Below are 26,239 nucleotides of genomic sequence, written 5' to 3' on the forward strand. Positions count from 1 at the left end.
AATTGCTACATGCTGTAAAAAGAGGTAGTTGATTAATCTATACGTCGTCACTTGGCTTTGCAGTCCTGGCATTACGAATCTCGGGATTAAAATGTTGAATTCGCAGGATTTAAGGATTACTTTTGTATAATTTTTGTCAAATAGAGAAGGTGTTTTAAAAAGGTGTCAGTTAACAAAATAAAAAAAAATCTAAGAAACATAGGTACTAATTGTTAATATCGGAGACCTAACATCTTATGATCTGGGAAAACTAATATTCGACTGTTATAGTATAACCATTCGATCATAAATCGTCACTGTTCTGGCAGAAGACACTAATTCGAAAAAATGACATATTGGGTTAGTTATACCAAAATGTTCCTTATTTCAAACTTTACCGTCTGGAAACCTTCTTAACTTAAACAGTCGTTATTTTAAAGTCATCCTTTTTACGATTATTTAATAAACTCACATGATAGACAATTTCAAACATTTTAACAACTTCAAAGTCAAATTACTCAAAACTAGTATTCTCCAGTTAGTGTGTTCTGCCAGAACAGAGATGAAATATTCGCAGATGCGATTTTTTCTCGCACGGCTAATGTGATTATTGTTGACTATACTATACAGGCCAAAAAGAGATCCTTATCAATGGCACTCAGCTCGAACAGGTGAAAAGCTACATCTATCTGGGACAATAAGTGTCTAAAGATGGATGTATATTTGATGAAATTGTTCGCAGAGTAAAGCTAGGCTGGAGTGCTTTTGGCCGCCTGAATAATATCTTCAAAAGTGACCTTCCATTGCGCCTAAAGCGCAAAGTGTTCAACCATTGTGTGTTTCCCGTGATCACATATGCGTGTAAAACATGGATCCTAAGTAAAAGAGAGATCCAGAAACTTAGAGTAGCACAACGTGATATGGAGAGGTGCATGCTGGGCATAACGCGAAAGGACAAAAAGAGGAATGAGTGGATAAGGAAGCAGACAAGGGTTTTCAATGTAATAGAGTTTATTAAGAGCCTTAAATGGAGATGGGCTGGACACATAGCTCGAAGAAGAGACAATCGTTGTATAAATCTAGTCATCCAGTGGTATCCAAGAAGTACAAAACGTCCGCAAGGTAGACCTAGAGGCCGCTGGATCGATGAAATGATAAAGTCCTGCGGAAGTACGTGGCAATGCAATGCACAGGACCGAGAGAAGTGGAAGGAGCTTGAAGAGGCCTTCATCCAGCAGTGGATAGATTCAGGCTGATGATGATGATACACACTTAAGACGTAATATAATGCATCACTGTCTGTCGCTCGGTACCCTTGAATATATTATCTTGTTTCATGTACAAAACTATTGAACTTAACGGTAATATGATGTTTATTTTGTGGATATTTTATTACAAAAATGAATCCACAATCCACATGAATTTCCTCTACCAACCGCCATATCTATAAATTCTTTCTGGCATAATATAGTGCAGTGCTGGCATGTTCAACGTCAAGAAGGGTGTTATTATACTACCCAGTAACAAAACTGCCCCCATTGCCGTTTTGTCTTAAATAAATATAATATTTTATATTCATTGAAAATACTGCCAGTGTTCAATACATAAAACACATTTCTTTTGCCATCACAAAGAAAACATACCCAATCGCCCATTATGAAATTTAAATCGCACGGATTCACATCTTCTCTTTCTCACACTCCTGTAGCAGATTTTGAATGATTCAATACAAATCAAGTGATTCAACGAAGTCACGTGATAAATTTGAAAACGTTTTTCATGTAAGCTGATCAAGGTAATAAAAATAGGAATAGTTAATTTTCCCTCTTCAAAATTTTAATAAAATTATATTATATTACAACAATTACTGAGTGTACCTTCATGCTTTTAAAATATTTTTTTAAGATAATCCGATAGTGGATCGCTACCGACGCGTTGGTCATGTCTGCAGTTTGTAGTGCATTCAAGTAAGAACTCTCTTAGACCCCAATAAAATTATGAACGGCGTAGACTATAGCATGTAGAAGTTAACAATAAGCTGACTCTCACATCTAAACTCGCCTCGTCTGCTGTAGAACCATAAACAATCCATGAACGTCGATCCGGTGTTGCATATGTAGACCGCGCACATCCACCTAGCGACATTCGCACGTAACCTTCGAAACGTATAGATATTTGGATGCGGCGATCGGCGAGCCGGTATAGGAATTCTTACATGTTCATATGTGTCCTAGCGCCTTCGAATCGCAGCCCGAGCAGCTTATCGATTGCAACAGATGTTTTTTTTTCAAACTTAGCGGTCGCATTCAAGGCGTTTGAGCGGACCCTTTTTTGAGTTGCTCCGCTCCGGGTAAAAGGTTTTAATAAGTATTATATTGTATACAAATTAAAAAAAAAAAAAAAAAAAAATAAGTATGTAGTTTTAAATTATCGTCATTTTCATTATTAATTCCGTTAAACAAAATTCCGACAGCAAATAGTCTCTCATTATTTGCCTCTTCAGTCAAAAAAGTGAGGTTATTTATCACTCGGCAGTGTTGCAGTATTTCAAATAATTCCAGTGTTGCACACTGTCAAAATATATCTACTACTTCCATTAGAATTTAGGACAAAAATTTTATAATAAAACAAAATAACCGGAACAGTGGAGCACTACAAATTTTTGGTCCTTCGGCTCCGCTCCTGCTCCGGAAAAAATCTCATTGGTTCAGTGCTCCGTGCTCCTGTTCCAAGCTCCGCTCCAATGCTCTGGTCGCAATCGACCAATCTGCGGAGCTCCATTTGGCAACCTTTGTTTTGTGAATAACTATGACGTCACATCAACGTATTCGACACGTTGCAAGCGGACGAGCTTTGATGTGAGAGCTGGCTAAGATAAAAATGCATCCAGCATTCGGCACAAAAAACAAATAAAATAATATTAAGGAAGTGTTTTCTGCAAGCCGGGTGAGGTAAATGTCCGTAATAATTATACAGCCAACTAATCTTGGCTAATTTGCTCGGCCATTTATGCCAGCCAAAGAAAGCTTAAAGCAGATTCCAGGAGGAAAACAACATGACGTGAATCAGCCGATTCGACACTTGACCACCGTGCTACGGAGTCAAAACTCTCCAAGTCAACAATCTTCTTGGTTCAGTAACCCACACGTTTACTTACAAGAATTTCTTTAATTAGGTTTGCAAGAATTCTTTTTGATATTTATTAATTGAAATTGTACGTATATTTTTTCACTTAGTCACGATTTTCAAAATATGCATTACATTCTCATCTCAGAAAATAAAATAAAGTTTGGAATTTCATTAATAATCGATATAATGAAATTACAAAAAATAACAAATCGTATACACTGACAATATCAATTAGGAATGAATTTGAACTATAAATTAAATTGTTACGAGATTAATGCTACTTTTTAACCGGTATAACCAAAAATTTTAACTATAAATTAAAGGAACTTTATAAGTTATTTCTGTTATGATGTTTGAAATTATTTAAATACAATTTGTGTATGAGTCAGAGTATGGACCTAATAGGTTGAGCAAGTGGCTGAAATCTATTTCTCGTAAAAATTAAATCTGTTAATAATACAAACCTCCATTCTGTGGAGGCCCATAATATGATCCTATTAGGATCGGACATGGTCAAAAGAAGTAAATAAATACTTAGTAAGCGGGTGAAACACGATTAAGTTAGTAAACTCCATAAATGAGAACATTACTTAGTTGCCATTACAATATTCTTATTACGCAATATAGAGGCCATTTTTTATATTCATTGTAATAATTACTTACTGGAGTTACGGGTTTTAGACAAATTTTATACGATGTTTAAATTAGAATAACGTCAAGATGTAGTAATACCGGCTGATTATTTACTCATCACGACGGATTATCTTTTTATGGGTCCTGAAAATTGGCAAATAAATGTCATAGCAGTAGTGGGAAGTTCTCTTCAAATGAATCTGAAATGCGATCATTGGTAGCTAATTTCACACCTGGATCAGTGGTCCCTTTTTTGCTTCAATTTCATACATTTAGTTTCGACCAATGACATTAATATGGACGAAGCATCTGGGGAAAAAAATGACACTCACTTTTTTGTCGGAACTGCCGAATGGTTTGGTTCGAACGGGTTCGCTAAAATGAACATTGACACTAGAAACACTGTTCTAACACCATTACAATAGAGGTCATATTGCTATAAATTCCCAATGAGTGATATCGCATAATGGAAATTGCGTGTCGTCTACCTATACATCTGCGAATGTCGCTATGCGCGAATTTACTTGCTTGCTACTGTATTGAGTGCGTTGTCCATTAATAATGTCATTGGGTTCGACCTACATAAAATATAAGGACGTTTTCAAGATCTTTGGATATAACTCAACAATTGGTTAGCATATAGTTACCAGTGAAAGTGAAAATTCAAAGTTATTAAGATGATATAAAGTGTATGAGCGTAAAGTGCGGGGCGCACGGGAAGGGGCGTACGATTAGCCTGAATTGTATAAATGATTATTCTATTTACACATGAAATGTAATTACACATAGATAACGCCCATTTTTTGTTTAAGGGTGGACGTGCTCAGCGTGGGTAAAAATGGAGTTTTTTTTTCTATTTTCAAAGCATGATCCTGGACATTCTTTAAACGTTGTAGATAATCTATTTATATAATTTTGAAGCCGTATTATCCTTTATATTTATTTTAAACATTTGATGACTGCATAAACTATTTTTATTACATAAAATAGTATTCTTTTAAACCTCTCGCTCTAATGTTTTAGAATATAGTCATATTTCAGTACATAAATGTGCAGTGGTGCTAAGATTTTTAACATTTATTAGTTTTTAAACGCATTTATAAAACCATCAGTAAAATTTATGTCGACATTATTATAGTGATACGATAAAAAATTATATTAATAATCTTAATATAAAACTTTTCAAAAATCTAAGTTCAGTAATATTTTTTTTGGCCTACCAAACGATTTGGGTTGGGCACCCCTGGTCTAGACCGACGAAGTTGTTGATTGGAGTCATCTTGGAGACATTATCATACGGTATCGGATATATTCAAGCTGGTGGTAATGATGATTTAAGAGGAAAATTCCACGTAAAGTTTAGAGTGAAACACGTGTCGTGTTACATAATAATTATAATAATATGTTGAATAATAAGGGCTTGATAAATTTGGTAAATTACTACCAAATAATAATATGAACACTGATTTTCTTGGAAATATTAAAACCATTAACAACAAACAAGCCTACACACATTACTTCAAAACCATTATTCAGATATTTTGTGAGAAAATATGTTATTAGGAAAGTGTCAATACTAGGAATTATATTTACCAAATTCCGACCTAATTATTGTGTGCGGTCTTAATATACGAGTGAGAAATATAATATTATTAGATTTAAGGAAAATATTTAAAATATTGTTATCGTTTTTAATACAATAGCTGATATTTTACCATATTTTCAGATGTATATAATATACCAACGCAATCGGAACCAAAGACGTCAGAAAAGCTTTCTGTATATTGATATTGTAGTCGTCTTTTTATTCTTCTTCTTTCGCTGGCGTAATAGATCAGCTCGAACTGATGACGACAACGTTTAGAAGGGTTCTAGCTTTGCCCCTTTGCAATATCTTCATCCCTTTTGAGTTCCCAGTGAGAACTATTTTTGATAGCTGTATCTGAACCAATCTCAAAACTTTTGCGAAGGTGGAGAGTAGTTTTTAATTTTAGTAAAACGTTACGTAAAACTAATCATCAATATCTGAACATCCATACCTCGTCCTCAGTCATGGGTGTAATTTTCTACTGCGAAGGCTTTCTCTTAAAGTTATCATTTAATTTATTTTCTTGCAAAGTAGTTGTGAAGACTCCAAACTGCATGATTACCTAAAACTTACCCTCTAAATAAAATTAATTGCTTTAATAAGTATTTAAATAATAAGTTCATGATTTATATTAAGTATACAAAAATGTATTATATTATATATGTCGACTTGGTCAACCAGACGGCATGCCGTAGCAATTTCACTGCTATATATGACACAATCTAACAAAACTTTATATAATTTGGTACATTTCACGCATACAACACTTACACACGTATTGTAAAAAACACACGCACGCATTATCAAATCCTGAAGCTATAGGTATAATTATAAACTTGACATGTTTACAATATAAATTCATTATTTTTTTTATGCGCTGGACTCGATGCGAAACGGTCTATTGGACAAAGCGATAAACTAAAGACAGAAGAATTTTCTAGCCTGAGTAGGTATTATAAAAAGGAAAAAAATATAATATTTTTTGTTCAGTTAAATAGATACTGAAGAGTGAAGACGAAAAAAAATTTTAATTCAAGTCCTGTAAATATGGCTGTCTTATGGACTTTCTTTCAATCACATACCACAGCCTTCTTACCTTCAATAGGCACCCTTCGCTATTGTTTCACAGTCACTGGCAACGAGTTATTTGAATATGCTATCATTGTATGTAATACAGATTTGTAAAAAATAAATCCTAAGTATCCTCATAGATGGGTGTAAATGTGTGAAAGTGAAGCTGAAAAATATTAAGTAGGTAGGTTGTAAGGCTCATGTTTAGATTTGCTGCAGATCATTTCGCACAGACATGTGTCATAATCTGTCTAAAATTAAAAAAAATATTATTGACAAAATTTTAGATTCACTCAATCAGGGATATCCACACTTTATCGTGTCTCTAAACATGCGTATCTACAGATATTGCCAAAGTTAATACTGAAACTTGAATATGTTTGAAATGGGTTAAGTATATTTTTGTATTAATATACAGTAAAATTACGACGATCATTTCAAACAATAAACATATTATTGTGTATTTGTAACCTAATCAAAATATTCGTTTATCCACTCGTATGGCGGCAGGGTGTAGAAAACAACATTATATACATACACAAAACCAAAAACAAAACATGACCGCAGTCGAAAATACAAAATACGACCAATGTACCTACCTATGTAAATAATTCCCTGTGAAGAGATTAATCGCTTCAATTGTTTTCTATGTATAGGCTGCCAAACACACCGAATAATAACCATTTAAAATATTTATAATACCATACATATAATATTATAATAACGAAACGTAGAAAAATCCGTTAAAGGTGGTCTAGAATCAAGGAATTATAACTGCAATTTAAAATGCTCTAACATATAATACATATAATACAGATATAGTGAGCTCTTGCATTGGATTTGAAAGTAACGCTGTTATCTCGGTTTTTCCCCTGACTCCATACTATTCCTCTGCATTTGCACTGCCTTCATTACTCGAAAATAATATATAGATTCATAATATTGACCAATCATAACTATGCTAACATATCGATTGGCTACGCGACAAATTTATACAACACATGTTGTCAGCTGACATAGGTATCGACAATGAATCTGTGTTTTCTGCCAACGTACAGAATATTATTTCGTCTTCAGATAAGTACCAATTTCAACGAAAAAGAAATCATTTTTTTTTTGTATTTCAACATATTTCTCGGATGTAAGAATGTCAGTATTCTAGAACACGTCCGTATTACTTGTTGATTCCGTTTTTATTAATAAAAAAATAAAAATAGTATCGTTACAAACGATAAAACTAGTAAAAAGTGGAAATTCGCATTACTTTCGACAAAATGGCCGAACGCCAGCCATTTCGTGTAGGCCCGTCAAGGTCGTTCGACGGGGTCATTCACCTGCACCGTAATTGGCCGCGATTATGATGTATATACGTATAACTATTATTTGCCGCAATTAATTATTGGCCAGTGTGTATTCCGAGAAATACTTTTTGTTCGACGAGCACTATTTCATTTTGTCGACGATAAATTATTTAGAGGTCGAATGTCCGTTTTATCTCGTCTGCTCTGACGAAACTGCAGGATATGGCTGCATTTTTGTTTTTCATTCGTAATAAAACGACTTAAAAGGGCATTGCTACGCGCAAAACCTGTAATGTACTTATTCTACCCAATTGTAATTAAGTATGTACTTATAATAAATAATTTAACAACATAAATTGCGGAGTCGCTTAATTTTTTTATAGGTAAACATTCGTACTTACTAATCTAAAAGAAAGGTGATCAAAGATATTAGTACTATTGGTAGGCTCCCGGTGAGGTCACAGTATAATTACCTAATGTGGCTTCCTCATAACCTGCGCATATATTCTATACACAAGTTTCTGATAAAAAATAACTGGCATTGCAACCGACCTTATGCCGGGTCCACACTGGCAACATATCGCGCGACAACCTCGTTAAATTTTACGATAAGTATGATAATTATCGTAAAATTTAACGAGGTTGTCGCGCGACATGTTGCCAGCGTGGACCCGGCATTAGGTTTAATACTATTTTAATAACAAAAATAATTACAAGATAAAAAGAACTTTTTATATACCACGTTTTTAAATTTTCTGTTGAATCATATAAACTTGACAATTCTATGTATTAATAATTTAGGACAAATAAGGCAATTGTCAACAAATCATTTGTTTGCTATTTTGCAATAAACAAAACAAATATAGAATACAAAATGTCATTTTGATTTCCATAGTACGTCAACTTAAGCTTAAATAATTAGAATATAAAAAGAACTTTTTATATACTACGTTTTTAAATTTTCTGTTGAATTTGAAAACAATTTTTTTTTTTTGCTATTTTGCAACAAACAAATTTAATGTAGAATACTGAAATGTCATTTTGATTTCCATAGTAACGCACGTATATATTAATAATTTAGTTGCTATTACTACCTCCTTAGCAACCAATAACAGTGGATTGGATTACGGATTTCTTCCGAAATAACTTTTCATACAAAACAGAATTAACTGAAAATGAATTCAATTCTATTTAAAGATGGCTAAAAGTATTAAAATAATGCATTGGCATCGTGTTCTGATATATTCTAAAAGTTTCAAATGTCTAGCTAGTTGGGAAGTTAGTTAAAATTCGATTGCAAGATTTGTATTGGATAAACAACCACCAGACAAACAAGAATACGAGCTAAGAAAAACGTGGTAAAATAACTTAATTTTATAATACGAGTACGTTAACAAGCTTAAACGCGGCGGAAAAGTTGTGAGACAATCACAACCATGAAAAATATAAAAAAAAGTTGGGGTTACCGACTTTGAAACCATTAGTCTCGTCAACTTAAGGTTTACATATTTTTCGCGATCATAAGATACTAGTAGAAGAACACATTGGTATACTACACTAAATTTTACACTTCCGAGATAGTGAGATTAGTCTGGAATACTTTATTACTTATATGTAAATATTATAATATGCAAAGAGAAAATAATATATACATCATGCCAACGAAGTAATAGCGTCGGTCCCAATTAAAAAAGTCGGATCTGCAAAATGCTACTTTTCAGTACGAGCAATCAAAGATATTTTTATCCGTTAAATATCCGTAAAATCGCCAATTTATGAAATATTGTTACCAAATTTGGCAAAAACACTTATTTTTAGGTGGTTCAAATATATATATTACAATTTTTGAGAATTACTTATAGAAACTCGAGAAAAGTCACATGCGACATTTTTAACTGGAATAAATTAAGTAATTTTGTCAGAAGTGTCAGTTATGACAATTTTAATGGGACTATGTTAAAATTAATATGTCGAATGTGTCAGTTCCGACTATTTTAACTGGAATTTGATAAAAATTTTATGTCGGATCTGTCGAATAAAGCAATTCCAAGTACTTAATTTAAAGAATGTATGTATAAAATCGAAATCACAGCTAGATATAAAAGTAGCTACTTACAAAAAAGAAAACATAATCATAAATTTGACATTGTAAACATAAAAAATATACCTCATAATCATAAAAACTGGTCATTGTTGTAGCTTTATAAAACTCCCATATATTTAAATATTTTTTTTAACTTAAAAATCCCCAAAAACTATAGTTAGTAATAGTTAACTTTGTTTTTTGTCACTATTACTATCAATGATATCCTCCGCTTGTATTTTTAAGAATCTTTCAATATGGGCGAGCTCCATGTAAAAGTTGTGATATTTTTCTGGAATAAGATTACTCTTACACATATCTTGCAAATTTTCATACTTATAGTAACTGACAGGAAGTGAGCCATCATAAGCTTCCTTCAGATTTTCAAGAGAATTTGATCTGAAGGAAGCTTGTGAAGTGTTTCGTGTTGCACATCTTAGCACAACTATAGCTTTTACAGGTTCACTTAAATCATATTTATACTCAATCGTGTCGCATTGTTGTGCATTTACCTTTAGTTCTGTTACACGAGTCAATTACATAAATTCACGAAGTATTTTTTGTCCAATTTTTGTTTGCGAGTAATGATTTAAAATCCTATAGGTACATCATTGTAAAGACTTTCTTAACTATGTATGGTTCACTTTCAGCTTTTGTCCAACGGATTAAGCAATACCTACCACTTCTTAGGAACATACAAACATTTTGCGATCACTAGCTCTTTCAATGGTTGAGTGGACGCTGTCATTCTCATTCTGAGTGTGGTCCTTTTCCATAAATCTATGAGTAATGGTGACATTGAACTTCTTGACTGCAAGCATATAATGGGTAAATACGATGCGGTTTCTATTTTGACCACCACAATTATTGTCGGACCAAAATTTAAATTCTTTTACACCGATAAATTATGCGGTTCTTTTATAAAATTGTACAGACAACTTACTAGAAACCTCATTTGCTCCCCGTTTTGCAACTCCTTCGTGCCACATATAAAAAGCTCCGATTTTCATTGCCATATTATACACAGTAACATTCAAAGTTGGTAATTTTCGTTTGTAATAAAAAATACGTCATACTTCCCCATGAAGAGTCGTTAGTACTTTTTGAAAGTCAAATATAACAATTACAATACTTTTACTCTGTAAAGCCTCGTTTTTATCTTCATTTTTAAGTGTGCGATGTGCCTTCCTAAGGGCTAAATGTTTGCCCTGTCTTTTTTTATCTTCGTCTGTTGGACCGGTTTTGATCGAAAATGCATGACAAAGGCAATTTTTTTTTGGCCGGTGAAATGCTATATTGAACTTTTCATTTACAATATTTCTGTATTACCCTTTGGTTTGTGACTTGTTAGAATATTTATTCAGATCAAACCACTCGCGATATAAATTGAACATTCAAGAGTCACTTACAGTTTTTTAGAATCTTTTCGAATATAGTGCGATTCTACCAGAGGAAAACAGTTTACGTGATCGCATATGCTTTTCACCACCGTTATCTATGACGGTTTTTATGGTCGTATTTTCCACGTTGATCAGGCTCAATATTATTATCTCCATCATATTTCTTCCAAGCAGTGCTTATAATAGTACGTTTTCCAGATGAAATAGTATTCAGAAACATAGTCTTACAAAATATTTCTTTTTCTTATCCTCAATAGGCACATAATAAACAAATGTATTTCAACGATCATGCTTGGTGACTACAGTTTTTTGACGACGCTCCAGAATTTTCTCGGTATATTTTACGTCTAGAGACCAAAATTTGTGAAAAATGTGTAAGCGTTGCTCTTCAGAAAAAAAATCATAGCACTTCAGTCGGCATTTTGGCATGGATTCTTCAAACATTTTTCACTAGCTGAAAAATAAAAATAGTCATTCTTAACGATATACTAAACAAAATAATGAAGAATAATATGTAAATTAGCCATTTTATATATATTACCCGTAACCCTCAGAAGCTAGCTTAAACATTTTAATAAAAAAATAATTTAATCAAGGAACATTGTCGGTACTACAATAATTTTAAAACACCAGACCCATTAAAACTGTCGGTTCTACCACTTAACACAAAACAGAATTGTTGATGTACAGTGAAAATAGTCGGTTGTACCACTTATGACATTAGGCATAAAGTTTTGTCCAATTAAAAACGTCGGATGTCCCACATCGGACAGAGATCTTATTAAAATGTAGGTTAAAATAGTCATATCTTCCACAACCGACATTATTACTTGGAAACACCTAGTTGTGAACTATGTAAATATAAAAATATGACAATTATAAAATATCCACTTATTTAATTTTATAAGAATGCCACTTAAAAATAATATTTTAGTAAAATTTTACTTAACCTACCTTTTCTGTCAGAATGACCGTTGAGATTTGAATTTTCAGTGTTCATTTCTTTCTTTTTCTCCGGAAATTTGTCACTATAATTTGAGCCTATAGCATTTTTAAATATCCTTTGTGACCTATTGCTTGCTATGATGAATAAAAATACGGATTATAGAAACTTTTCTAAACTTTTATAAAAATATCCGTCTGTCCGGTGAACATAGCAGCAACTGTCAGATCCGACGCATCTTGCTCACCCGCGCCCAGCCAACAATGTCGGTTGGTAAGAACCGACATTGTTATTCGGACACTGTTGGTAGATCTGTCATTTTTAACTTGAGTATCTCGGAATTTTTCAAACAAACAAAAAAAACTGTGATTGTGGTATAAATATTTAAAGTGTTTAAATAACTTTTACGTAATAATCCGAAAATGACAAAAATTCAGATCCGACTTTTTTAATTGGGACCGACGATAGCTCACCAATGACAAGGCATTTAGAGCAATGCCAATTCCTTTAGACACAGTCTTAAAATTTCTAAACGAGATGCAGACATGTTCAACTTTATCCAGTATAAGAAAATAGAACCTTATTAAAGCAACAACACCTTCTGATAATATTTTTTATATTGTATTTTTCAGATTCCCCCCTCTCTATTTTTACGGTGCCACGCCATGATACGAGGAGATTCACTCGCTGTAAGACCAAATTGAAACGCGCTATATTGCTCACATTATCTCTTATTTATTAAACTATTTCTTTTATTCAATATATGAGACACAATATTTGAGAATGTAACATTCGATATATTGAACATACATAATTTGAATATATCTCATGCTTAAAGCCACTTGAAAAAAAATCAACACACGCTGAATTCGCGCCAGTGTGCTTTTCCAATTAAGCTACGGGCATCCTACTTAATTACAACAATTGTAGTTCTTACAAGAAATGCTTATCAAATTGCATTAGATATTTTCAAATTATATGTATGTTATCTCTTATTCTCTTAGGTATGCATACAAGTTTTCAATATATCTATAATATTTAGCAACATATTTCGTTCCTACTCTTCCATTATTGGTAGTCTTGAGTTGTGTGTCCTAATATCTTCGAAATCGGAAGTATCAACTGTTTGTTCTTCCATGGTGCAAAACTAACCTATTATTAATAATGCCAATTGAGAAGCAATAATTTTACTATAATCAATTAACATTGATAGATTTGACTGACGTGGGAGTGAGTTTATGCGGTCGTTGTTTTATAAGTTTCGAAAATTACTTTATTCACTCAGTGTGCTTCCGTGTATTTTTTTAAAATTTTACTCATATTACCTTTTATTTTTATTTAAATATCGTTAACACTTATGTCATATCAATAACGATTTGATTGACATGTTTATTATTATAATGTTAAATTGGTAATTTTGAAATATTTCATGAATTATGGGATTTCCCTGTAATATTATATAGCACTGGATGTACAGTGTTCCTTTTATATCGAGTATTCTACGTCACCACGGTAATTTTTGGAACTAAAGCTTGCCCACAGTATTTACGTTCACCGCTACTATATTTCCCGTCCGTATTTCAGTGAGTGTTCGATATTGCGTGTACCTATATACCAAAGTGGCGCACGGAGATTGGAATTCATTTTTAATTTTTGTTATTTTAAATAATATAATGAACATTACAAATTATTATAAATTCAAAGCGGTCACGTGATGATATAGTATGGGTTTAGCTGAGAACAAAAACGTATCTTCACAGTAAAAAGGAAGTCATAGTGTACTGTGTCATATTGTGTGTAAAATGCTATTTTCTGAAATCTTATATTATAATATTACTCTTTAAAAAAGCTTAATTATAATCCAGTTAAAAGTTAACTGTTTAGTGTGAAAAATATAATTAAACCGATTTCTTTTGAAAGAGATAGTTTAATACTTCTTACCAATGTATCCTAACAGGAGCTATATGAGTCGAGAAAATTTGCACAATTTAAGCGTTTCATGTTTTATAGTTTCTTTATATGTTTGTTTTTCAGACACTGCCTAACTTGCTGGTAGTAAAATCCAAATGTTGCCCAGTGTGAAGGCTATTTACCACAGTGCTATCTATTGTTCTAACAGAATTAGGGTAAAAGCTTTTGAAATAATTAAAACTGTTGTCAAATTAAAGTAAACAAAAACCAATTATTATATTAATTATGAGATATATATTTTAAATGCGTATGATTTGATGGAATATCAAATTAAATTTTGGTATGGTCACAATATTAAATCTTAATAATTCAATATAAATAAACAGGATTTTAAGCTTCCTTACATTATATATCAAAACTGTTGTTTATTTTGTAATATAATATATTTCATTAACTTAAAACAGCGAATTATTAAAAAATATTTACGCTTCATTAGAGAAAACTTATCATCCTTAATCCTGGATCTTTAAACGAAATCAAATTTTATAAAGTTTTTATGAAAATATAAGTCAATCTGAACTTCACAAATAATAAAAGAAATGTTTTTCTTTTTAATACGTTGAGTAGGCGCATAATATTTATAGAACAATTATTTAGGGACTGCATTGAAGTTAATGGACCACCAAACCACATCCACGCCACACAACACCCGGTCTTAATCAGGAGTATCACGGGACCCTATGTTTGGTATAAAGGATGTTTTTTTTTTATTACAGGGAATGTCTTAGTAGCAGTTACCCAAAACCGAGGTCGCCATGCACTCAAATGTGCTTTGACTGATTATACATTACTTTAAGTTAAGAGTACCATTGGGAGAGAGAAGCATGTTGATGGAAAATTAGAAATTGTAGTAAGTAACAAAAGCTAATACAAAATCGCTGAATTTTATTCATGTAACAAAATTGGCATTTTGTATTTTTAGCCACATAGACATCTTAAACGTATAACAAGACAAAGCCTATAGTGCCTACCTGTGAAGCCACCATGTCCAGTCAAGAAATGACCGGTGTAATGATCCGGAGACAAAGTGGTTATCTCCATACCCCATTGAATATTTAGCAAAAAAGCATATTTGTGTGGCCACAGTGCTTCGGTGTCTTCTACTTCTTTTTGTGCCATATCCGTTATCGGACGTAAACTATAAATTCAACCATTTTCTACCTGTTTGTTGCTTCTCTAAATAGGGATGGAGTACTGAGCATCAACCAGTCTCTGAGGTTTTTGAGCCAGAACATTATTTAACCTATCAGGGCTTCGCTTACCTGATATATTCCTTTAACTTTAGATAATAAAATAATGCAGAATTTAATATCTTTCAGGATGGCGCATGATGTGGCCAAAGTATACCATTTTTCTTCTTTTTATCTCTCTATTTTTTTTAATCTGTTTCATTTTCAACATTTTTTGTAACTTTGTCTTTCCAGCTGATGCGGAGAATGCGTGAGTGAGAACACCGACATTTCAAAAGCTTTCAGTTTTCTAAGGGTTGTTTCTGTGGGTATCCATGCTTACGCTCCATATATTAAGACTGAGAAGACAATATACGAGTAGCATCTAACAATTCTCATTTTTAGTGCATGAACGAAAGTATTAAACGTGTTGACGTATAGAAGAACAATTCGAAAAACGAATCCTTGGTATTGAAGAATGAATCGAGAGATAAACTTTTAAAAAATCAACGTGAAAAGAGTCACAATTTTTTGTTTGTCTAGTAGGGACACAAAATTGAATTAAATTAAATTGTTTGAAGCAATCGATGAGTGGATTTACAGTTTTACATATAACCAAAAAGGTTAGCTTTTTGTCACCTTGATACGTGGATAGATAAATATTTAGTTACTAACAAATTACTATATTCAATAACGACTAGAAAATTTTACTTTTTCAAAAATTTAATTTCTAAAATAACTGTTTTGAAACGAAATATTATTAAACTTTATAATACAATATTACATAAAGTTACTCAACTGAATTCAATAGTGTATTATTGTATAGACGTATTTTAGTAAAGTAAGTTTGTTTGCTGCTGCAGGCAAGAATCATTTCGCAATATCGTGACTGCCCTTTGAAAGAACACAACAACTCTGGTACCTTTCATTCTTACCTATTGAACACTTTTACTAAACCGAATAGGGCGACCATCGATTAATTGAAAATAATAATGAATAATTAAGTAGGTAATAGTTCTTACAAATTATATTCTTTTCACTGACCTCATATCTGTACATCATCGTATCCATTATTTTTTTATGAAAATTAGTTATGACTTGTTTTTTTTTTGTTTACAGTTATATTTTTAATATGAATAATAAAATGATCAAAATGAAAAGGATTTCATATTATAAACGTTATTATTTTTTAGAAAAAGCGATGTTTTTTAAATTATAAAATAAGTACATTAGAAAATATATGAATGCTCTACAATCTACTCTCAATCCGTTACATAAAACTCAATAATAACAACAACTTGTACTGTAGAATAACTTAATACTGATATATCTCTTTTGTTATGTACATAATACTGTTTTAATAATATTTCTTTGTTTCTAAATGTCATGTTGTGAACGTCTTAAACTTATAATTTGCAATGTCCACAATATGTAAAATAAATTATGTATAAATAATATGGGACACTTTAACGAGTTTACACGTTATATATTTTTCAAGTATAGGTAAGTACCTATCTTTAACTATAAGTAAAAACTATTTTTATTTTTAATGTTTTAGGTTTACAATATATAAGTTAGTATTAATACTATCGACCGAAGGTACTTGATGGAATTTGAATTTAAATTCTAACGGATTTAAGTTTTGTACTATTCCGTTGGAAATCACTCAGTTAAATTGACTCAAATGGAATAGTACAAAACTTAAATCCATTAGAATATAAGTAAAAGGGGGGACATGCTCAGCGTAGGTGAAAATGGAGCTTTTGTTCTATTTTCAAAGCATGATCCTAGACATACCTTAAACGTTGTAGATAATCTATTTATATAATTTTGAAGCTTATTATCATTTATATTTATTTTAATCATTTGATGACTGCATAAAGTATTTTTAATACATAAAATAGTATTCTTTTAAACCTCTCGCTCTAATGTTTTAGAATATAGTCATATTTCAGTACATAACTGTGCAGTGGTAAGATTTTTTACATTTATTAATTTTTAAACGCATTTATAAAACCATTAATATAATTTATGACGAGATAATTTTAGTAAAATATTTACGATAAAAAATTATATTGATAATCTCTGTGATCCCAAATTTGACAAGAATTAGGCATTTTATTATTCAAAAAATTGGCAAGATTAACACATTTGAAGATAATTCTAAAGATACTAATTTTAAGCTATGTCTTTTACCATTCAAGTGTGATAAACATTCTACGAATAATGATTGCTTTATAATAATTATTGACCTAAGAATAAGGTAGTGTTTTTTTGAAATACGCCATTTCTTTTGTCATCCCCCAGTGGTTAAGCTACAACATACGGCCGTAGCCATAAATTGACAAACTAAAATTGAAGTAGGGAGTAAGATCATGTTAACGCGCGTGTTTGAACATGTACCTAACCGAAAAAAAAATCTTTTTTTTTTAAACGGTACATGTTCAAATACGCGCGTCAACATAATTTTAATATAAAGGATAATAAGGCTTCAAAATTATATAAATAGATTGTCTACAACGTTTAAGGTATGTCCAGGATCATGCTTTGAAAAAAGAAAAAAAAATCCATTTTGACCCACGCTGAGCACGTCCGCCCTTAACAATCAAATAAATATCTAAAATTGCATGCTTCGTATTTTTCCGTTAGGTGCCGTTAATGTGCATGATAGGGTAAAAAATGTTAAAAATAGACAATAATTATTCCAGTTATCAAATTTTTCTTGCGGCAGATACGATTAAATTATTAATGACGTCATTTAATTCCACCAATCATCAAGCGGATTGCCTGCTGACTGGTAGAATTACAGAAGTACCTCAAGGTAAACGTTCAAATAAGTAATGGTTCATGGAAATCATACACGGATCGATAACTTAGAGTCGAAAGCACTCACCGGAAAGTGAAAGACGTGAATTTAACTCCCACTTGGTTCTATTTTTTATGGTTTTCTTTCTAATAGATATTTAATCAATTACAATTACATAATATCTATTAGAAAAAATCTAGCTTCATATTATTCCGCTGGATGCCTAAATAAAGAAAAGAGATATTAAATGTACATTAATAATGATTGATCATAAATCAGATTGCTTCCTGATTGGTGGAATATTAAACTAAACAAAACTCTAAACGTGGATGTACGCCTACGATGGCCGCGCGGCTTAAGCGTCGGCCTATAATGTCGTGGGTCCCAGGTTCAAATCCTGGGTCTGGCAGGTACACATATTGTTTTTCAATTTGTGTAGAGTCAGAGTATGGACCTAATAGGCTGAGCAAGTGGTTAACATCCATATCTCGTAAAATCAAAACGTGAATACTTATAAGAAATAATTTGCACGGATCGATAGCTTATAGGCCGAAAGAACTCATTCGGAAAGTACAAGACCTGAGTTCGAGTCCAACTCGGTCCAACTTTTTTTAAATAATAAGTAGGTGCCTATGTTTCTGAGGTTTTTCAAAATTGTGTTTTTTTAATGTTGATTTAATAATTGAACAGAAATGTGGTTATAGTATGTGGCTAATCTAAAAATCGTTGCATTATCTAGAAGCAAGTTTCTTTCACTGTACCTTTGCAACATGCAAAATCATCTTGTCACGCTCCTAACGATATTTACCCAAGCAATATCGATTGGACTGCTTCGATTTAGGACAAGTTCTATAAATGCTTAGTAAGTAGGTATTTTGTTGTGATTTGTTGGTATCATGCCCTAATAAAAGGTGTGTCGGTTGATTTGCACCTACGCTTTTTGAATAACGTAACATTTTCATTTATGTAACGTATATGCTACCTACCGTATGTAACGAAACTAGAAAATATATAATATTTTTTATATAATTACTTAGGTACGTATATTAAATTATACTTGGACCTATGTACTTATTACATTTTTTTCATTTTATCTCCACGTGCTCTTTTCTGCTCTTTTCTTTCATAAGAACTCTTAACTAAAGGTCATGTAAATTTAGTCAAAGCACACTTGGATACATGACAATCTCAGTTTTAGGTAGGGATTGCAATACCGAATGAATATACCATTACCTATATTTTGGTATTTATTTTTGAATACCGGTATTAATACCAGTATTCGTCAAAACATATTATGGGAAAAAAGAAGTACCAATAAATATTTATAACTAATAAAAACTATTTCAAACACTATTTTATAGAAATCTAAAGTATCTAATTCTAATCTACACTCACGGTGGCCGCGCGGCTTAAGCGTTGGACTATCACGCCGTGGGTCTCAGGTTCGAATCCTGGGTCTGGCAAGTACACATATTGTTTTTCAATTTGTGTGTGAGTCAGGGTATGGACCTAATAGGTTGAGCAAGTGGCCGACACCCATTTCTCGTAAAAAACAAAAAAAATCTGTTAATACAAACCTCTACTCTGTGGAGGCCCATATTATGATCGTATCAGGATCGGACATGGTCGGAAAAAAACTATCTAATTATGTTGACCTTTATGACGGCTAATTTGTCTATGTTTTTAAGTTCGGGTACAAGAAAATCTCTCTCAAATTCAACGTTTGTTAGATGTAGATACCTACTACCAACGCTTGGTCAATAGTTATAAAATAATTGGAAATATTTGCCTCGAATGTTTTCTTTTTCGAAATATGTTAATTACTCATCGCGACAATTGTATATTAAGTATATTAGAGGGATTTCGTTTTAGTATTATTTAATTTAATTTACTTTTGTTGGTTTCAGTCAATATATTTGCGTTTAGTCAGCGTAAAACTTATACACTACATTTAATATGCAATATAGCAAGTAATGAAAAATTCATATTAAATATATAATCGAAAAACATAAACGTGTCTGCTTCCTCAATACCGAACACACCGGTATTTTGGATTTTTTAAACCGGTATTTCGGTATCGATAAATAATTGAATACCGGTATTGCAATCTTTAGTTTTAGGTAACTGCGCCTAAAATATAAATAAAATAAGCAAACATAATTTTACTCCCTACTTTAATTATAGTTTGTCAATTTACGGCTACGGCCGTATGTTGTAGCTTAACTACTAGGGAATGACAAAAGAAATGGCGTATTTAAAAAAATCACTACCTTATTCTTAGGTCAATAATTATTATAAAGCAATCATTATTCATAAGATGTTTATCACACTTGAATGGTCAAAGACATAGCTTATAATAAATATCTTTAGAATCATCTTCAAATGTGTTAATCATGCCGATTTTTTGAATAATAAAATGCCTAATTCTTGTCAAACTTGGGATCACAGAGATTATCAATATATTTTTTTATCGTGAATTTTTTACAAAAATTATCTAGTAATAAATTATACGAATGGTTTCATAAATGCGTTTAAAAATTAATACATGTAAAAAATCTTAACACCACTGCACTTAAGGAGTGTCCAGGATCATGGTTTGAAAATACAATAAAAACTCAATTTTGACCTACGACGAGCACGTGGGCCGTTAATAATTATTAACATTATTTTTACTAGAAAAACGATTTTATAATTAGTAATAAGTGCAGATAAGAATCATATTGTATGTAACATTAATTATTTAATTTATATGATTTATACGGTACAACACATCAGCTGAATGAGTTAACTCTATCGCTGCTGACTAGATAATGATTTTGTAATTACCACCATTAAAATGCACATTAATTAGATCGATCGGGCGCCTGGTATTACGCGCCTGGCGCGTCTTCATCGTCCAAAGTATTAAACAAATCTGATAAAATATTCTAGCTTTATTATGAGAAGTTGTACGTATAAAATGTATGGTAAAATCGATTTCTGTTCCGCTAAAAAAACCGAAACTAAAGTTTGTACTATACGTACCTACCTAGTACAGTATGCATTTGAGGATTTAAAGGAGCCAATGGATTGGCCATGACGGTGGTCAATGCATAGTTGAAAATGGTTTAGGTACGTTTTTTGCTCGGAAAAGACAGAATAAGAAGACTGATACATTAATATTATTTTATCCAACACATATTTTTGTAAATTTTCCATATTGTCACCGGCAGGGCAATGAAATAAATATATGATATGACGTACTTATAAGATAGGTAAAATATATTTCCTGTATATTATTTTGTACAACTGAATGATAAGTGACTTTTGAAATATGTTGTAGGCACTTAAAATGAAATTGAATAGAAATTCACGCTCGTGCTGCGGAGAGAAATATCGAATTTCGAAATAAACATATTATTATCGAAAAGGAATCGAGAATTTACATAAGGAATCAACAATACCTACCATATTTTAATTCTACAGCATACTCTGATTGCAAAGGCATATTATTGTGTTGTTTGCTATTAATTTTGATGTTTTAAAATTAAATTTATTGGGTAATATAAATCTGAGTAGGAAATAATAATTTAATTACTTGAAATAATAATTAAGAGTAGCTTTGAAATCGAAATAAAAAAGAATTATTGTGTAAGGTAACAATTATTTTAATGTTTCTTCAGTCTAAGGTAGTGGTCTTTAAAATGTGTTCCGCGGCACCTCTCTGGGGGTTCCGTGAGTCAAAATAAAATTCGACAAATGTGTCGCTAGATCCAAAAATCAGCCAAGTCCATAATAGATGAATAGGAGAAAAACAGCTGTTTGTTTTCTCAAATACACAGTCAAAAGGGTGAAAGTTTATATTATTTCGAGTATAGAATATTTAAAATTAATTAATTCCACATTTCGATAATGCAGAAATGTTAGAAAGCAGTAGTTTTTCAGCAATTCCCAAAAAAGTAAAAAATGCCTAAAGGTGGACTTGGCTGATTTTGAAATGTAGCGACACAAATAGACCTAGAATTTGTCGAAAAATTGTGTAAAAAATTGTAATTTTAAGATATATTTTTCTAATGATAGGTTGGGGTTCCCCGAAAAAAACTTAGAGTTCTAAGGGTTCCGTGAGTCGACAAAGTTTGAAGACCACTGACTGGTCTAAGGCACTGGACCAACACTTGAAATACAGCAGCTAGTACCAAACACTCACAAGACCGATTGTCATGTGTACCTATTATAGCTCGGAGACTTAGTGCATGAAAAAAGTATTGTGCTCATTTGAGCGGAACGTGCTGTATAGTATCTTCGGGTCCATCAATGACACACAGGTATGGTGGAAACGTAGATAAAATTAAGAGCTGTACGTCATGTAAACAATGTGATGGACAAGTCACGCATAATAAAGAAACTGACATTCGGGAAGCCGGAAAGCACACTAAGACCTTGTCGGAATCGTACAATATGAAGGAATAATGTCGAGTTGGAAGTCTACATAATATGGTCAAAATCTATAACTACATCTATAATTTCTAAAACCCGTCAAATGACTAGGTATTTTATTTTGAGAATTTATCTTTCTTTATCGAGCATACATAAATTCGGAAACAGCTAGGTGCAGGTGACTAAATTAGTAAAAAAAAACATAGGCCGAAATCCATTACAGGCATCCCCTCTAACCGTCTTTCTTAAAAGATTTTTCTGATGTATATTTCTGTAGTGGTTCAGAAGTGTGTTAGTGTCGAATATAACGACTGTTATAATAATTTATAATAGTGTTTATTATTTTATTTCAACTGTCATGTCAGTAGAGAGCGGATTTATAGGCAACAGAAAACATGATTATAATATGCATGCACATATGCATTTAAACTCATTAAAATATTCACTAAAAACGAAAAAATATGCAGTAAAAAATTAAGTTTTTTTGTGGAAAAAAATTGTAGATAGGTACCCTACCCATGAAATATCGAATGTTGGATTATTAATTTTAATCAATATCAACACCAAAAAATTAATATATATTATTATAATTTTCAAAATTGTTTTGTGCGAATTAATAATTAAATAAGAAATGCAATATAAACTGAACACAGCTTTAAAAAATAAAAAAAAGACACACTTAACTATCTCTAAATACTATTTAATGTTGTTTTTTGTCCGAAATAAGAAGTTACAATATTTTTTTCAATGTGTTTTGGCATTAAATTTTTCAGCATATCTGCTAGTATTTGAAACGCCTAGTTTCAAAAGTCCCTAAAACGACTTTATGTAGTTCTGAGAAAAATGAGAAAAAATCATTTCTAATAAATTTGTGAATTTTATGTATTTATTTTGTAATTCGTTAAATTCTAAAGAATATTTTGGCTTTCCATTTTAGGGGTATTTGAAAAGCACACCCAACCATTTTAGCTGGTTTTGAAAAGAACCCTAATTTTTGATCATACGTATTGACGGTTTTTGGCGTTTTTTCAAGCTCAATCTTTGGCCATCATATAGGTAATAAAAATATCCATCTAAATACATATATAACTCCAAAATTTTCAAAAACCGTTTTAGGGGCTTTTGAAACCAGGCGCTTCATTTTGTTTATATGCAGAAAACGACCTCTCAACGTCCACAGAAGTGATTGGGAAAATTTTTAATAACGTTGTCTGAGTTGACTTATCAACTGATATATAAATGATATTATATGGTAAATCTACACACACCTGTTCAGTAATTTTGTAGAGTCTCTAAATCTGGATTTCTGGATATAATATAAATTGGCTAATTTTTCGTTTACGTCTCCCATCACACCTGGGATGTCTACTATTTCCAGTGACTATATTAAGCTGAGTCCCCGTATCTTCAGTTTTGTGAAAACTTCGGGTAAAAAAAAGGCATCTCGATTGTCGGGAAATATACGATGTTTTACAAATAAGTGCAACAGCCCATAAATATACATTTATTTGCACAATAAAATTAAATTTTTTGATTCTGCATTTCTCAAAAAGGATTTCTGTGCAATATAACTGTGTATACACCCTAACAAAACATGACTAACATATAAATCCGGTTCCTGGTCATGACATGTTTCTATCAAGATTTAAATGAAATAGATTTATTACTATGAAAGTTTAGTTACCTACTTACATACTCACTAATATTATATTAATATTATTTATTATCAGTATTTCCTTACGATGTACCTTGATTGTAGCGATCTGCGATTCCCTCAGTAAAGTCGTCCAAATTTGTAAAAACGGGTTTTGAAAAAACCAGTCCAGTCTAAAAATAATTTCGCCAACAATCGCCTACGTCTCTGAACTTGGGATTGCAAGTAAAAAGTTCCTTTATGTAATTCAAACGATTAATAATATACCTTTCCAAGAACTCGAAATGTTTGTAATTTATTTTAACTTTCGGAAAGTATATAGATAATATATTATTATATCATAAATTATATAAAATGTATAATGATTAAGGTAAGTATGCTATTGTTGTTGTCCAAGATAGGCGTAGATAGTCGTTCGCACTCTTTAGAAAAAGCTTAAGAGTGACTAATTAGGGATTGGAGTCACGAATAGGGATTCCAATCCCGAGATAACGGGATCCCGAGCTATTTTCGATACCTATGAATCCCGGGATTGTAAACATAATCCCGAAGATTTCGGGATTGATTTTTTTATCAATTTTTATCAAAAATAAAATAAAAACGAAAATATAACAGAAAAAATACTTTTAATAACAAATAACTAAATTAGAAATAAACTGAGTTTGAATGAAGTTTGATGTACCCATATTATGTAAGTTGCCGACATAAATATACCATAAAATCCCATAAATCGCCGACATAATATCACATAAATTAATAAAAATGAGAAAGATTGGAAAAAAACAATGCTTCGCACTTTTCAGATAGTAATTCCACCATGATCTCATACGTTTTACGGCAGTTTAATATTTGGCTGACTAATTAGATTTATGAAGCGGAAAGGCCATAGGTACACCACGATTTGCTTTACTATTTTATTACTTTATCTCGCTAACCCATTCAATAAGTCTTTACTACCAAAAACAGCAATCTCATATTAAATTCACATTATTATTTATATTACCTACAATATTATTTACTCCATTAAACTTATATATTTTCAAGATTACAAAGACGTACAAATATTAATAATAAAATTGTCTTAAATAGTATAAATTATACTTACTAGATTTATTTTTGACCGATTTTATCAATGTTATTTGTAAATATAAAAAAAATAAATTAACTATGGAAAAAATTCCAATCCCGGGACCAGTCCCGGGATCCCGGCATTGTCGAAATGTAATCCCGAAATCCCGGGATCAGAATTTTGGGTCGGGATTGGATTCCCTAGTCACGAAATAATCCATACGAGCAAACGTACAGGGTGTAAAAATATATGATATTGTGTCAATTGTGTGATTTCCTTGGCAGCGAAAATGGGAGGCATACATACAAAAATGACACCATGTGCCGGAGAACTATATAATGCATCCACATCCCCTGGGAATGTCCGGCAATGTGCTCCAAGAGAGAAGAGATGCTCAAGTCGGTCCAGCCAGTTATCGGGCCGTCCGACCCGGACTCAACAAAGACCAATTTTGTTGCGTTTGAACGGGAAGATCTCGTCACATAGCTTTTTTTAATATCCGTATTGTTTTTTATACTATATATTTATTAATTAGAATCTTTTATTTTTATTTGCTCATCGTGGTCATCTCTCCCACGGGGAATTTGTATAAGAAAGTATATGTAAACGCAGTGAAAGCACACTTGGATGCTCAGTCTTGGGTATCGGCTTCTGAGACACTACCAGGCGTAAAAACTGCCGATGCTTCACACCAAACGTAATACCTCGTGATATGGTCAATTATTAAGACCGAGTGTGGTGCGGGGCAGGTTGGTTTCGCATGGTCTATGTATGTTATGTGATTTCGTATTATAGTTTTATGTTACCATTTTTGTGTTGGAATAAAATATACATTCTATTTATTTATTATCTAAACAAATGAATAGTGTTTTAAGTATGTAATAATTAAGTATTTTTTTATTAAAAAATATTATCCAATAGTCCCACTTTTTGGCTAATAGGTAGTTACTGTATCCAATATGTAAATAATTGCCTGACTATTATAGTATTATGTTAATTAAAACTATAGAAAAATACACCACAGGAG

At 31.9% G+C, this 26,239-nt stretch overlaps 1 protein-coding gene across 1 annotated transcript in view; it reads right to left on the minus strand.

Annotated features, from left to right (window-relative positions):
* LOC147074671 (serine protease gd-like) overlaps positions 1-15,217 on the minus strand; it is a 73,687-nt gene extending 58,470 nt beyond the window's left edge. The window contains exon 1 of the mRNA XM_085943998.1: positions 15,070-15,217. Coding sequence (XP_085800124.1) covers positions 15,070-15,217 — 148 coding nt within the window. The remainder of the gene's footprint in view (positions 1-15,069) is intronic.
* Positions 15,218-26,239: the final 11,022 nt, after the last annotated feature.

The sequence above is a fragment of the Rhyacophila brunnea genome, unplaced genomic scaffold (assembly GCF_057557595.1).
Source record: "Rhyacophila brunnea isolate RB1 unplaced genomic scaffold, BYU_Rbru_1.0 scaffold_16, whole genome shotgun sequence".
NCBI classification, from domain to species: domain Eukaryota; kingdom Metazoa; phylum Arthropoda; class Insecta; order Trichoptera; family Rhyacophilidae; genus Rhyacophila; species Rhyacophila brunnea.